The sequence below is a fragment of the Dendrobium catenatum genome, unplaced genomic scaffold (genome assembly GCF_001605985.2).
Source record: "Dendrobium catenatum unplaced genomic scaffold, ASM160598v2 fragScaff_scaffold_238, whole genome shotgun sequence".
NCBI classification, from domain to species: domain Eukaryota; kingdom Viridiplantae; phylum Streptophyta; class Magnoliopsida; order Asparagales; family Orchidaceae; genus Dendrobium; species Dendrobium catenatum.
Genome location: NW_021318700.1, coordinates 321,518 through 338,141, shown reverse-complemented (window position 1 = coordinate 338,141; position 16,624 = coordinate 321,518). Strand labels below are relative to the sequence as shown.

General features: G+C 35.4%; 1 protein-coding gene across 1 annotated transcript; it reads right to left on the bottom strand.

Annotated features, from left to right (window-relative positions):
* Nucleotides 1-7,194: 7,194 nt before the first annotated feature.
* LOC110101344 (pectin acetylesterase 12) lies at nucleotides 7,195-16,286 on the bottom strand. The gene is made up of 12 exons (XM_020829205.2): nucleotides 16,011-16,286; nucleotides 14,845-14,927; nucleotides 13,931-14,060; nucleotides 13,729-13,802; nucleotides 12,357-12,443; nucleotides 12,166-12,290; nucleotides 11,910-11,970; nucleotides 9,560-9,613; nucleotides 9,384-9,461; nucleotides 9,178-9,283; nucleotides 8,420-8,565; nucleotides 7,195-7,302 (listed from the first exon to the last, which is right to left on the bottom strand). The coding sequence occupies exons 1-12, from the start codon at nucleotides 16,150-16,152 to the stop codon at nucleotides 7,195-7,197; spliced, it is 1,194 nt and encodes a 397-aa protein (XP_020684864.1). The 5' UTR covers nucleotides 16,153-16,286.
* Nucleotides 16,287-16,624: the final 338 nt, after the last annotated feature.

Here is a 16,624-nt window from a genome sequence, read left to right as displayed (position 1 = left end):
AAAGCTACCATCTAAAGCTAAAGTAGCACAAAAATCGACTACTTTATTACAATCCCTATTAACATGATGAAAAATGACCTTATTAAAGTAACTAAGGATGTAAAGTTCATTGGCCGGCCAATTATCCAAGTGCCAATCAACCTTTTTCAAAGAATTTTGTAAGAATGTAATCACATTAGCATTATCACTTTCAATGATAACACCCAAGCTTTCAAGCATCCAACTTTGTATAAACTCTCTTATCTCCACAATCACCTCCATCTCAAGCTGGGCAATGTCCCAATGAGCTTATTCCTTCCAAAATCAAGAAGAAGTCTACCTTTATGATCTCTGAAAATACCACCTATACCACCTCTATTCGAACTCAACAAGGAAGCATCCACATTGATCTTAATCCAATCTAGCGGAGGAGGGCGCCAAGTACAATAACACTCCCTTGGGAGATTAGCACCCCAGTTTACTAGATAAGGAGAAGACTTCAAAACGGATAGAGAAAGCACATTTGCTGCCACAGAAGAACAGGGCATAGCTGCCTTACCATGCTTTACTAAGTTTCGGTTTTTCCAGTTCAGGAATACAGCCACGCAATAGATTCTAATCAAGCCAGACTTACGACCAGAACACCTTCTCACCTCAGCTAAACAGCCCTCCAAAGAATGAAAAACAGGAATACAAAATCCCCATTCTCGAATTTTACTAACAACTTCTTAAAGATACTTGCAGTAAACAATAATGTGATTATAGTTCTCCACCACCTGGCAACCTCTAGCACAACGATCATCAGCTGCAATTCTATGGAACTTTAGAAAATGGTTAGTGGGAATAGCAAACTTACTAAGTCTCCACCAAAAGATTTCCACATTATAGTTTAGCTTTAAGCTCTTAAACCTACTGTAAAATCCCACATCATCACTTACTCATTTCCCTTTCATCACTTTGTCATAAGCCATCACAGAAATTGTTTTACCCGAAAACTTGCAAATGGTTTCCAGCTGATCCTCCCACTGACCATCAATGTGCACTTTCTTGATAAGGCTAACAAGATCTTCATGGAAAAAATTGAGAAGTTTTCCTTCATCCCACTCCATAGCATCAGAAATGAAATACTGAACTTTCAAATTTTCCAAAGCATCATAGTCAACAAAGGTTGGTCAGTCATTTAGACACTTATCCAACACCCAAATGTCACTTAGAACCTGAATTTTATCTCCTCTTCCCACTTTCCATCTCACAATGGGTTTCAAGTGTTTGCCTCCATCATTTAATATTTTCCAAGCATTGGAAGATCCTTTCGAGCAATTATCGTTTAGGACAGTGTTACCAAACTTAGCTTTGAACATTTGGTGCAATAAAGATTCAGGTTTTTGGATATAGTTCCAGGCCAACCTTGCCCGTAGAGTACCACATTTGGTTGTGCTAGACTGAACACCCAAACCACCAGCCATAATTGAACAACAAATGTCCTCCTAGGCAACATAATGCATCCCAGGTTTCCCATTCTGTTTATGCCAAAGAAATTTCCTACATAACTTCTCCACCTCATGAATCACCCTCTTTGGCACCAGGGAATGAGTAATAGCAAAGCTTGGTAATGAAAGCAAAGAGGTTTTGATAAGTGTAATTCTACCTCCCAAAGAAAGAGACTTCTTCCCCCAAACATTTAATCTGTCCGAGACATGGCATAAAAGATCCTGAAAGTCAGCAACACCCATTCTCTGTAAAGAAATCTTAATGCCCAAGTAATGCAATTCCTTAACCACCCAGAAATCGAGGATACTAGCCACCTTATTCTTATGAGACCTCTTAACAATCTTACCAAAAATAATCTGGGATTTATTAACATTCACCCTTTGGCCCGTCCAATTACAGAAATCCTCCACAATGCATTTTAACAAACGTGCCAAAGAAGTGATAGCCTGAGAGAAAAGCAACATATCATCTGCATAAAGAAGATGCGAGATCCTGGGTCATCTAGGAGATATTTGAATGCCCAATTCTTGACCTCGTTGCTCAATTGCATTAGAAAGCAATTGAGAGCACAAAATGAAAAGATATGGTGAGAGAGGGCAGCCTTGCCTGAATCCACAGTGAGCATCAATCCAATTCGTGTATTTTCCATTCAGGATAATAGAAAGCCTTGCATTAACCACACATTCCATTAGTAACCTAGAAAAGGCAGAGGGGAAGCAATACCAGTGTAGAATATGATTCAAGGTTGGCCATCCCATACCGTCATACGCCTGCTCCATGTCGAGTTTCACAGCCATCAGCGCCTGTTTTTTTTTCTTGATACTTTAAGTTTATTTAAAATCTCCTGCACCAACAAACAATACTACGAAATTGATCTCCCTGGAATGAATGCAACCTGTTCTTCTGAAATCATCCTGGGCAAACATGTCTTCAATCTGTTAACCAACATAGTGGCCACAATTTTATAGGTGGTTTGACAAAGGCTGATGGGTCTAAAATTAAAAGGCCCAACCGGATTTTTAATTTTAGGATTTAAGACAATGAGCGTATATTTCCATTCCTTGTGCATTACGCCAGATTTAAGGAATTTCTTTATCACATTCCAAGTGGTCTCACATACTAAATTCTAGTAGCATTTGAAAAAGGAAGATGTCACACCATCAAGTCCCGGAGACTTATTGTTACCTTGCTGAAAAACAGAGATTCTGCACTCCTCCATAGTAAAATCTATACCCAAGGCAGCAACATTCAAAGCACTCATCTTCTATTTTTCTGAAGGATAAGGCCACCCAGTCAAGTAACAAATTTTATACTTCCATTTCTTCTCAATGAACTACAGAAAGACTTGTTCAATTTGATCATCTTCCTCCACCAGAGTATTGTTGGCATCCTTAACTTGCCTTATCCACTTTGAATTCCTAAGGGCTGAAGCAAAATTGTGGAAAAACTTTGAATTAGTGTCCCCCTCCTCTTGCCACCTAGCTTTTGCTCTTTGGTTCCACCAAATGGAAAGTCTTCTAAGAGTGACATTAAGCTCACAAACCTTCCTTCTAAGATTAAGCAAATCGTCACCAGAAAAACTTGAACTCGAAGCCTCTTTGATTTGCAATTCCAGGATCTCTCTTTTAAGCTCATCTTTCATTTTACAAAGATCTCTGCATTTATTTTTACTCCAGAAAAATAGTGCTCTCAACGTCCTCCTAAGCTTTCTGTGTAGCACCTCCACCTCTTCACCAAAATCAGCCTTCTTCCATGAACTAGAGACTATACTCCAGGCAGTCGGATACGACCTCCAAGTATCTTCAAATCTAATAACCTTGCTCCTATTAATCTTCTTAGTATCCAAACTATACACAATCGGGCTGTGATTAGAAGCCACACGAGCAAGATACTTAACCTTCCCATACGGTAGCAAGTGTAAAGCCGAGGAGTTGAGCAAGCACCTATCAAGTCTTTCCCAAATCCTAGAGGACCCCTCCTTATTGTTACACCATGTATAACTTGGTCCAACAAAGCCTGCAACATGAAAATCAGAATTAGTCATAAATTCTTTCATCTCTCTAGGTCCTTTAGAGAATAAGAATCTCTTGCCACCCTTCTTCTCTTCCTTGTTTAAAATACAGTTAAAGTCCCCTCCCACAATAGAAGGACCCGAATCCTTCATACAAACCTCAAGCAAGTTCCACAAACTCCTTCTTTCATTATGACATCTTCTACCATACACCGTTGCCACCTTCCAAACACCAAAAGAAGGTGTAGAAAGAGAACCAACCACCAATTGAGAGGAGCTCTTCTCAACATCAAAAGAGACCAACTTCATGTTCCACAAGACCAAAATCCCCCCAGAAGTACCCACGGCTAGGAAATGGAAATAATCCCACTCCTTCCCAATAAGGAAATCAACATCCTTTCTTTCAATACTAGATAGTTTGGTTTCCATCAAACCAACAAAACAAACATCATGATCCTTAAAAATCTCCTTGAGATACAAGGAAGCCTCCTTTTTTCTCGCCCCCCTGCAATTCCAGAAAAGTAATGAATTCATTAACTAACCATTGGGGAGCCCTCCCCTCCTGGCACACTTCCTTTTCCTTCCTTTCTCTTTTTCCTGTGATCTGGTTCTAGAGGCCCCAGTGATTTCAATTCATTAGACAGTTTAAACTTGACCAAATTGCTATTCTATGAAACTACATATTCAACACGCTCAGGTAAATCAGCAGCAACAGATATCTCCTTCTGCTTGACCACACTAGTATGATTCATCACTTCCCCTTCTTCAGTCTCCTCAAGCAGGGCATCAAATTTGTTAGCAACTGACACCCCCATAGCAATCTCCTCTTTACGAACATCATTATCTGTTTCCAAACCAGATAATTAAAACTGTTTCAGTCCCGGCTCCACCTCATCCTTCTTATGTTGAATCTGAGTTTGCACTGTATCAGAATGATGAACCTGAGCCTGTATATTAACATCAGTTGTATTTCTCTCAGGTCTACCAACTCCCGCCATCTTCCAATTTTTGAATCTCCTGTTCTTAAACTGCACATGGATCCACGGTCCATATTCACTTTCATCTTCTTTTGAACCAACCACCCCTCCCAAAACTTTCTAAACAACAGGCTTCCTTGCCGGCTGATCACAAGGAACCTTCTTCACACATTCAGGGCAATCCTTTCTATCATGACCAACAATGCCACACTGATAACAAATCAAATCAATCTTCTCATATTCTATTTTTTGGAAGAACCGACCAGCAATTCCATCAACCCACACACCATTTGGGAGTCTATTTTGCATATTAAGTCTCACACACACCCGAACAAATTCACGTTTCCCCCATTTAAAAGAATTACCATCCAAATACATCGGAGCACCTATTATGGAAGCAATCCTAATGATGTTCTCCTCATCCCAACAATACAGGGCTAAATAGGGGAAACGAATCCAAACCGGTGCAGTAATTCCCCTGAAGGAATTTGAGTTGAAAAGAGGAGACCACTTATCCATCCCAATAATGTGGCCTCCCACAAACCAAGGACCACCATTTAGCACTTCCTCCATCGTTTCCATAGACTTAAATGAACATAAAATCCAGTTCATACCAATGGACGTCATATGAAAACTACCAAATTTTCTCCACTGCTTCCTCAATTCCAGGTTACACAAAGGAAAAGAAATTGTCTCCTAAAACCTTAACTACCAGAGAGTGTCTAAGAATTTCCAAATTTAAAACCTCCTTCTCAGCATTAAGCTTGGCCGCCAACCCATCCTCAGTCAATTCCGTTATCACCTTATCTACCGAAATCTTGATGTGTTGGGTTTTTTTTTTCAGGCTTCAGTAAAATTCTCCTTCGAATCAATTACAGAAGAATCCAGCTGAATAAAGGGCTCCAGGTTCTTATCCAAAACTGACTTCTTTAGCGGAATATTATCAACCACTTTCAAAGCAGAGGCCTCGATCTCAGAATTTAACACATGGCCGCCTACATCTTATTGATTCAATACAAATTTACTAACCTTCAAGATCGCACCAGCAGATGAAGATACCTCCGGAATATTATCTAAAATGATCTTCTCAATTGCAGGATCATGATCAACACCAGCTTCTGGATCAGCCAAAACCCTATTTCCTTTGCCTTCAACCACTTCTTGGTGAACCAGAGTCTTCGCACCTTCTCTGATTACAATGCCACTGTAACCCTTGCCAATACCCCGATTGGTGCCTGAGGATCGAACGTTTGCCATGAATAGGACTTGTACACATGGGAGTGCGGATGAATGAAAAAAAGGAAGCCTGCTTCGTCCTCTTTTTAACAACGCGTGTCAGAGCATGATCGAGGCTGCCATTGCAGGATTTGAGCAGGATATCTGATAGAGAGATGAGACACGAGATGGGATAGGTCGGGGCCTATCTGAGTAGGATAAGGGCGGTCGACTCTACAGGCTTTGAGTAGAATTTCGGTAGAGGTATGATTATTTTTTCTATTTTAATTTAAATCATTATTTGGTGATGACGATGATGATAATAATAAAAATAAATAACAAAGATTTAAATGGAAATTTCGCCTAAATTTATGGGTCTTTATCTCGATTCACGTGTTGTCACCTCGAAATCCACTCATTGTCTCAGGATGCGCATTGATTTCCTCACACAATTTTGGTAGAGCGAAATTATAGTCAATTTTGGGTATTGCTAATGTTCAGAATGCAATGGGAGAGTTTAGTTTGCGATCGGACGTCATTTGATTGATTTAAGGTGTCAGTCGCCGATTTTGACCGCTTTCACTCAATTTGATCGCAAGGGGCTCCCACTTAGGCAATTTTGATGCTCTGATCACAACGGCGTAGTCCGTTTGACGATCATAAGCTGTTTGACCATTCAAGTGATGCATCGCGCTTGCCGACCATCACTTAGGTCACCGATTTTTTGCTCTTTTCACATGCCTTTAGTGTATGGGTCAACATGTGTGGAGAAGTCAAGTGGTCTTCGGAGTTATTAATGCGAATTCTAAGAGGTTTGCATTACTGCCCAAAGGAATTCTGAGAAGATCTATATGCTTCCGAGACATACATTGAAGTTGACAAAAATTAATGATGCCAATAAAAAAACTTAGGAAAATATATATATAAAAAAAAAAGAGTTGGCTCGAGCAATGTTTAAAATTGCGTATTCGGGTATTGAGGCGTTTTTCATTCGTGGGGCGAGGCGTAAGTCTCAAAATCAAAAGATTGCGTAAACAGAAAATGATAAATTTTTTATATACTAATGAGTAAATAATATAAAACTTAAAAAAGCATAAGATATTAAGTGAAATCAAAATATCCCAATAATAAGACAACATGAAATATAGTTCAACTCAAAATTCTATCTTTCTCAAATCCCAGTATTCTTTTCATTAACATATAATTTAAATTTCCAAAAATAAATAGCAATGACATATCACATAAGAACTCATAAGTCATCAGCGCTATCATTACTAAGGGTTCTTCATTTGAATCATCATTATGATGAACTGCTCTCTCCCCTTCCTCCTCTCCTATAGAGTCCAATATCGGGCATTTACTACAAGATTTATGTAAGTTTTAATATATATAGCATGAGGCGTAAGCCTCATGCCAGTGAGGCGAGGCGGGCCTCAAGGCGGGTTTCAACCAAGTTGAGGCGCAAGCCTCATAAAAAAAACTTGAGGCGTAAGAGCACATAATACTTCAGCAAAATGTGATTTAACTAAATACGAGGTTGTGACAAGTTTTGTCACAAGGATAGGGACAGTCTATTTCCTGCACCGTTTTTCTTTCAAAGTACCAGTCACCAATAGATTGTGCAATTCCCTGCATATTAATAGCGAAATCAATAAGCTATAAGGCTACAACATATAACTATATATTATTAAAAGAACTAAACAATACTATTTATACAACTTCTGGCAAAATAAAAGATAAAATCATACATACAGTATGAATCAAGTAATTAATTAAAGTAAAAAAATCACAGTTCATATGATGCTTTTGTCATCGACATTATTTTAAAAATAATAATTCCAAATTAACCAAATAATAATTTTCGAAGTCATTTTTTCTAGCTTTTTTATTTTTTATACTTAAACAATTACTATTAATTATATTTCAAAAATATTTTTCAATATAATATAAATTGTTATAGTATTTAGATCATGTTACTATGATTTATATGTTATACAATGAGTTACATATCATTACTTAATATAATAAATTAGGCATGCTATATTATTTTAAAATGTTTACTATGTATTTTAAAATGTTTACTATGTATTATGTGGATAATTAATTAGGGGGGAGAGAGATTTTCAAATCATGGTTGACTTAGATTTTGTTTAGGAAAGCTCACTTACTGTTTTATAAAGCAGCTTTTTTAACATAAAAAATTTTTCAATAAAATTTGTACTAGAAAGTTAATTTAATATATATTCTATACTGAAATTTCATTTTTTTTAATTTTATTCTATACTGAAATTTTTTAAATAATCCAATTTAGGCTTGGTCGATGATTGTTTTAAATTTAGCTTGTTAATTGGTCAAGCACAACATAGAAAACATTTATTCAGATAAGCCTAATGGTTCATGATCTGATTGAAACCCTAATAATATTTACAAATTGAATATTATAATGTTTGTTTCACGATCATATTATATTATTTAGGTTTCATTTGGGATAACTTTCTTATTTCTTTTTAAAATAACTTTCTAGTATAAAAATTTATAGTTCGAAAAATTTTATACTAAAAAATTATTTTAGAAAATAAAAAAAAAACTATCTTAAATAAAACCTTAAAGATGTAAGTTATTTTCTTCACCAACATCTTTAAATAGATTTCAAAGATCAAATCATGTTCTGCTTTTACTATCATTAGATTTCGGTTAAATTGGTCAAAATTTAATATCATATATATGCATAAAAGAATTAAGGTACCTCATTGGCAATGGCAGGGGAATCAGTTCCAAACCAAGTATCCTGCCTCTCAGTTTGGCAATGTGCAAAGCATGAATTAATAAACCATCCATTCTGCTGTGATAAGGTGAACCCTTCAATGGAATTAATCATCTCATCACGAAAATCTGTAAAAGAAATTTATAGTCACTATTTTTTATTTTTGCAGCCTGCTTCAAATCTAGCAACAATCACGATAACCATATAGTGGGGGGACACATGCCACACTCCGAAATTTAGAAAACGTTGCATCGGGCGCTTCCCATGAGCGGTTTTCAAAAAAAAAAAATGAAATTTTCAAGCATATCTTCATAGAGTATATTGATTTTTCATAATGCATATAAATAGTAAAGTGATTAATTGAATCTAAATATAAAAATCAGTTCAAGCAAGATTAAAATTGGATCCTCTCTTTAAAAATTTATGGCTTCGCCATTGCATATAGAGAATTTTAAACATGATATTTATAATACAACAACAACAACATCAAACATTTATCCCACTACCTGAGGTTGGCTATATGAAGCCTTTTGTTTCATTGCGTTCTGTTAAGAATCAAATTTTCATTAGAATTTAATAAAAAAAAAATGTCATTTCTAATATTTCTGACCAAGTATTTTTAGCTCTATCTCTATCTTTCTTATCATAAGCCAAATCTAATACATTACTCTCCTAACCTGAATGCCACGTTTTATGATAATAATGGCAAATAATTAACAAAAAGAATAGCTAAAACATACCTTGCAAGAATTGAATTTGACTTGCATTGCAATTAGCATGATTTGATTTGCATGATTTCCAATAACCTTTGGGGTCAGCTGTAACTGGGGCCAAACTTTCATGGATCTGAACATTCAAAGAAGACAATCTTGAAATAAATTAGAAACTCTAAAATAATTAATTTGCAATCCTCATGAAATAAGTTAGAAAATTTGAAGTGAAGTACCTGCCATACATCATATGCGGCATTTAACAGAAAGAGTGGAGTCTTAATATTGGCCACCAGGTTCTCTGGAAAAAAGCACTGCAAGAGAAAAAATATATATGGTTAAAAAAAAAATTAAAAAAAAAAGTTTGGGAAATAAATTTTATCATTTTAATATTTCTTGGAAATAAACAAACCGAAGTTGCATCCATTCTCGATGCGCAATACTCTGGCAAGTTCTTTGAAACCCCCTGCAATGTGAATGGTTGATGAGAAGTATACAAGTGATGTAATTCTTAGGGAAAAAGTTTCTAATCAAATAAAATTTGTATTACAGCATCTTTCAAAACAAATATAATAACTTTGAGATCAATCATAATCAAAATTGTAGTTGTTTTCATAATTCCTATTGCTTGTGCAGGTAGCTTTTAAAGAAATAAACATCATAATAATTTTCTTTGAGTTTTCTATTATTCCTTATATTAATCAAAACAATGATTAAAATCATTGTCTGATTTCAATAACTAATGAAGATTTTGGTTTCGTTTGGGACAACTTTCTTACTGCTTCTTATTAATTTTTTTCTTGTGGTTTTCTTTTGCCAGCATGGTGGTTTGCCGGCAGACCGATCCTGGTTTTTTGGCGGGATCGGCAAAGTCCTGTTCGTTCATGGAAGCTTTATATGGGACTTCTATTCCTGGTAGATTTCCCGACCTTAAACGGTTTTGGTTTCGTGGTGTTCCTTCTTTGTTGGTTTTGGAGGAGTTTTATGCCCTGGCTGAACCTTTTAAATTTTCTTTAGTTGGCTTCTTCCCATCTCGTCAACCTAGTCTCCCTTTGATAAAAAATTTTTTTTTGAACCTTAAGTTGAATGGCATTTTTTCTGTTACTTTGTTGGATCAATCTCATGTGCTCATTAAGTTGGAGAACGATCTCGACTATAGTAGGGTTTTTTGCCATAGGTCTTATCTAGTTTTTTATTGTTTCATGAAGGTGACCAAATGATCACCTTCTGATGACATTGGTGATGAGTCTCCCATTGTTCCGATATGGATTTCATGCCCTAGCTTGCGACCTCATTTTTTTCCCCTCGTATCTTGCATGGTTTGGGGCTTCTTTTTGGTAATCCTCTTAAAGTGGATAACACCACTGCGTTGGGGTCTCAACCGGGTGTGTGGTCCGTGTGCTTATATAAATCGATATTACACAGAAGTTTTCGGATAAAATTTGACTAGGTCCTGAAAAATTAGGGTATTTCAACCAGTTGTTATGGAGGATTTTCCTCATTGTGCCAAAAGTAAACGACTAGGCCATTCTTTTGGTGCTTGCCGTCCTTCACTTGATATTGATCTGGTTGTTGCTTCTTCTTATCCTAAACCCATTTTACGGGTTATTGAGGATAATGAGCTTCCGATGGGTGTTGGGGTTGTGGTTGATAGTGTTCCTGCCCATCCTAATCCCAATGTGGCTGGCCTATCTCTTGTTGATTTGCCGCCTTTGAATCCAGTTGATTGTTAGTCGTGTGGCTGTATCTCCTGCTTCTCTGCCTGTTAATTCTATTGGTGGTGAAGTTGTTGGTGCTGATGGAATTTGTTTAAATCCTAATCCTATTCTTAGTTTGGTTGATATGGTTTTAGTTTCCAATCTGTCTAGCCCCATTGTCTTCCCAGCAGCTCCTTTTTCTGATGATGCGGCTTGCTTTAGTGCCTCTCCGTTCGCTAATGGTGGATTGGCGATTTATGGTGCCGTTGATGGTGATATTTCTCCTGCTGTGACTCCTGCTCATGTGGCCTTGAATGATATTAATTGTTGTATTAATCTTAGGGCTACTCCTACTTGTGTTGATGTTGCAGAATTATCAGATGATAATTCTATCTCTTTAGTTGATGGGGGTGGTGAATCCTTGGCTGAGTTTGGGGAGGCCGGAGTCGTGCTGCCTCTGATGGATGTGTTTATTTCTGTTATCTCGAATGCTAATATGTTAGCCCAACTTGCTAGAGATAGTGTTCTGAGGCAATGTGATTGGTTACATGATGACATGTCATTTGTAGGAGGGGAGGATATTATTAAAAGCGACTGGGAAGCTGGCTCGCTCGATAATTATGTCAAGCATCGCAAAAGAAAGTTTAAAAAGAAATGATTTTCCTTTTTGGAAGTTTTGTGGTTGTGGTGTTTGGATTTTTTTTTCGGTTTTGGTTGCTTTGTTGAGTTGGAATCGAATAGGACTATGATGAAGCAGTTTTACTGCATGCGTCTTGGATGGCCAGGGTTTGGTTGGCAACCTTGGTGGCTCATTTTAATGGTTTGGTTGCTTTCGGCTTGGATTCCTGGAAGTTTTGTTTTTTCCTCCTTGGATGGCCCTTCCCTGACAACCAGGTGCGGTTTGAGTCCTATTATTCTGATTTGGTCATTCTTTTTCTCAGATTACTTTTGACCTATCGCTTTTTGTGTTTCTTTGATTGTAATTCTCCATATGTGGCCCTGCTGTGGTCTTGTATTGTATCCATTACTATTAATATATTTTGTTTTGGTTTAAAAAAAAAATACCTGTAAGGTTACTACACCGTTGTAGAAGTTCCTTAGAGTGCGACCTCCAGCTACATCAACACTAAGAACCATACAAACAATAAGTAAATTGAAACAAAGAAACTAGAAACTGTAAGGAAGTTTTTCTATAATTTTTTTCTTTAATTAATCCCACAAGTGTTTCATACAAAGCTATTTCGCTAAAAAAAAAAGGGTATGTTGAAAAAAATATATAGAGAAGTAAGCAATCAGAATATAATGAAAAGTTATCTCTCACGCATCAAGGAACATGCCAGCATCAGCAAGGCATTTAACTTTGGTATTTCCTTGGAATAAATTATGAAATTCATCACAATGCAGTATGGATGCCAATCCGCCAGCAGAACAGCCAGAAAGAAGCGCCTGGTAATGAGATATGAGTCTGAATTAAAAAAAATTCAGAGAAAAAGTAATGGGAAAAAGAGTAACCTGTGTTGCATCCTTCATTCCATTGAACATCAAATCTTCCATGGCAGCTACCCAAATGCGTTGGCCTCGAAATTGAAGAGATGCAGCCTACATACGCACGTTGGACTAAGAGTTTATTTTTGGAGATTGGAATTGTCAAAAATGGATTAGTTTCTCGGTTTGAATTGAAATTGAAGCTTCGTTTGTGATAATTTTCTTACTGTTTTCTAAAACAGCTTTCTAATACAAAAACTTTTAGTTCAAAAAATTTTTGTACTAAAAAACTGTTTAAGAAAGTAATAAGAAACCTGTCATAAACGAAGCCTGAATTATAGTTAAAGAATCATCATTGTCTTGAATTGAGACAGATTAAACTGGCCCATGCAAAACTTGGTTAGGTGCAAGATAAGATTGAACAATAGCGAACTGATATTGATTTGGGGTAGGATCAGCTTGAACTTTAATTGTTAAAATCCATATTTCAATCCTTAAGCAACCAGAATAATTTTAAATAAAGTATATGAGATTATAAAGGAAAGAGTAATTACTTTTAGGAGAGCTAAAAACATCAAAACTTAGATAAATTATCCTAAAAATCATGCAGTGAACACAAGCATGCCCTTCTGGCACCAAACCTAGATCCATTAAGAGAAAAAGGAAAGAATTGGAAGGGAGCTGTTATCAATTATTATGTTGCATTAAAAAGATTCTAAAAAAAGATTAAGAAAACCAAAAGATATATAATGGAAACTTAAGTGTGAGATATTGAATCATAAAAAATACACAAATCAAAAGCGGATTAACAAATTTATCAGTTAAGAAAATCGTTTAAATTTTTTTTTTTTTTGGCATTTAGGTAAATTAAGGCAAACTTATAGACATATTACATATGTAAGACTCGAATCCAAGATCTTTTAGTTGGTAGCCAAAATTCTCAACTACTAGATCAAAATGACCTGTGTTTAAGAATTCAATAGAAATGAATAAATGACAGAAGCAACAAATACCGATTACCAAATCGTACATAATGAAGTAAATATGCTTATATTTCATCTTATGTAGCTTTAAATAACAATGGATCACATGGACCATCAGCTAAAGTAAAAAAAGCACATTTTCTGCCACAAAACTTCACGGGAAAATGCAAACAATTTAATGCTTTTTAGCATATAAAATCTGGTATCAATAAAGCTTAGAAATTCATAAAATAACACTGACTTGGGTTAAGTTTTAGGTTTGGTTTGAGACAGTTTTCTTATTTTTTCTTAAAGCAATTTCTTAATACAAAAATTTTTTTAACTAAAAATTTTTGTTTGATAAAATTGTTTTAGAATGCAGTAAGAAAGTAATCCCAACGAAAGCTTATTTTTCAATAAAAATGTTTTCGGACAACCTCATTGGAGCCTTCACCACTGAAGGATGCACCATCACAGTAACGGAGCTTAACTCTGTTCCAGTTGTAGAAATCTGCAAGTATCATAAAGTATACAAGGATGAGTATTACAAGTGGCATATTCGATTTTACATTTAATTATACCACTGGTGCACCAAATAAGAAGGAACATTGCTTATTCAGATCAGTTTCAAAAAAGAACCAGGATTTTCTTCAGGTTTGTTGCTCAATATCCCAGTAAATTGCAAAACTTTCTCCATGTAGGTTGAGGAACCTCGGCGAGATTTTTTGCGGTACACACATGAATTTATATCATTGCACCAACCTCCACCCTGAGTTGTTGGTAAAAAAATCAAAATATTCAAACAAAATGTGACTTATATGAATTTAGAAGGCTGTTAAGTTATTTGTATGCCCAATGAAGAAAATATGCTATGCATACTTAAATGTGCTCAATGTTTATGTGCTATTTTATTAAGAGCATTTTGGATTTTTTTTTTTTTTACTTTTGGCTATCCTAGTTTTTTTTTGTAATTATCATTAAGGCTTTGTTTTGGAATGACTTTTTTACTTCTTCTTAAAGAAGTTTTTAAGTACAAAAAAATTTAAGTTCTTGTGCTAAGAAGCTGCTTTAAGAAGCAACAAAAAAGCCGTCACAAATGAAGCCTAAGAGTGGGGTGTTGTCATTATATTATGTTAGAGGAATTAAGGTTGTTATTCTTCATAATTAAATCATAGTGAAATATAAAATGATGATAACATGATATTGCCATTAGTTAGGTAAATCTGTAAGAAATTCTTTGTGTTTTTATGTCTTGATCTTCCTTTTCGTTTTCCTTCTTTTTCGTTCTTGATGTTTGAAATAGATTTTGCATTTTTCTAGCAAAAAAGAAAAAGAGTAAAATATCGAATTTGACCAATTTGGATTGCCCCAAATAATGATCACTAAAATGTAAGCTTTTGTTTGAGATAACTTTCTTACTGCTTCTTAAAACAGTTTTTAGTACAAAAATTAAAATTTTTGTACTAAAAAACTGTTTTAATAAACACTAAGAAAGCCATCCTAAATAAATTCTTAGTTTCAAGTCGAGTCTTCTTAATTTCTAGTCTGGTTACCTCCAATTGGACAAGCCAGCTATTTGTTCCTGATCCAAAGCCGCGATGAAGATGGTAACCGGGTAAGGTTCCATCCAAACATACTGTAAATGCAGAAACAAATAAATCAAAATATTTTAATATTTATTTTCCACAAAAAATACAGTTTTCTCAAATAAGTAAAAATACAAGAGGAACAGACAATGAACATTATTACTAGAAAACAAAAATTATGCGAAAAATAAGATCAATTTGAAAATATAACTAAGTTGAGAAATACAAGATTGAGAAGACGAGATTATATCTGCTGTCCTGAAAGCATATATCATGTCTTTTGTGTGGCATTCGTTGCCTCTTCTGCTTCTAAGGTCACTTCTGAGGCTCGTTACTCTCTTCCACCATAGAACCATCAGATTGAAGTTTGTAGAAACCCACACTTTGAAATAAAAACAAAAGAAAACATAGGAAGAAAGGCGTTTGTGTCTGCTATGCAATAGAAGAAGCTGTAGTGAGTGATAGCTTTTTATTGTAAGAGTATATTATTCACATACATCAAGCTATTTAATATATAATTTTTGAAATCTTCATATTTTCATCTTCTATAGTATGTGCGGTTGATATAAGAGAAGGATTTTTAGCTTTGATCCCATCATTTGCTTATTTACAGCAAAATATCCTTCTTTCAATTTTAAATCTTCCCACCCTCTTTTGAGAGGAATGAACTGTTTGACATGACAAGCACTAAATCTTATAAATTTGTTTAGTTTGTTTGTCTATTTGTTTCCAAATTTAAATTCTATGAGACAGAATTTCTTAAATCGTTTAAATCCTGTGAATTCTGAGGTTTAAGAATTCTTGATTTTACCAATAACTGGCCAGGATTTAAGGTAAATATTGCCCAAAAATGGATACACAACGACCCCTCAATCTTCGCTAAATCTTACAATCAAACAATTCCCAAGAGTTTAAAGCTGACAGTATATGAAAAAATTATTAGATAAACATCTGGATTAGCAAGTAGAAATGTCAAGAAAAGAATAGCCAAGGATCTAACGAATAAAAAAAAAAAAAAAACTTTCTTTCTAAAGCAAATGAATGAATTCAGAAGAAAAGTCTCAAATTCTTAATGAACCAGCAAAGCAAGAGACATTAAAGGGCAATGATAATGTGAAAGAAATGAATCATACCAGCTCCTGTAGCTTCTGCCGTCTGAATGAGTGTAAGACCCACTTGCAAAGGGCTGTCTGAAGACTCAAAATTCTCATCAGAACAGCAAATAGAATTCGCAAAAACCAACATAATAATCCCAGAAACCCAAATGCTCCTCATGGCGCTCTTTCTCTCTCTGACTCCCCCCTAATCTCCCAGACTTCCACCAGCTCTTCGAGCTCGTGAAAAGGCGCTGGATGTCCTCCAGGAAAACGCAATGCTTTTTAAGAAACCAGCAAATCAACATTAATGGACATTTGCTAAATCTCCAAAAAATACGAATTTTATACCCTTAATTGAATAGTTAAGAAAAATTAACCAGATAAGCAGCAAAGTTCTTTGCTTTGATTCTGCAGGAGATATTTTAATTTATTTTTATTTGGATTTCCAAAAAAGCTTTAACCTGTGCTGGCACCCTTTCCTTGGCTTATGAAATTGGAATCCAGAAACGGAATGATTGCAATTACAGCATTTACATAACAAAAACTTTCCGTTTTAATAGGACATTGTTGAATAACTCTATGGGGCTGTTTGGTATCGTGGAATTTAAGCACAGTTTAATTGAATTCTCGTCTAGTTCAAATTTAGAGAA

Coding starts and splice junctions, on each gene's coding strand:
- LOC110101344 (XM_020829205.2), bottom strand. CDS start 16,152: ATGAGGAGCATTTGGGTTTCTGGGATTATTATGTTGGTTTTTGCGAAT. Junction 14,061..14,844: donor GCTGGCTTGTCCAATTGGAG/GTAACCAGACTA, acceptor CCAACAACTCAG/GGTGGAGGTTGGTGCAATGA. Junction 9,462..9,559: donor CGAGAATGGATGCAACTTCG/GTTTGTTTATTT, acceptor TTTCTCTTGCAG/TGCTTTTTTCCAGAGAACCT.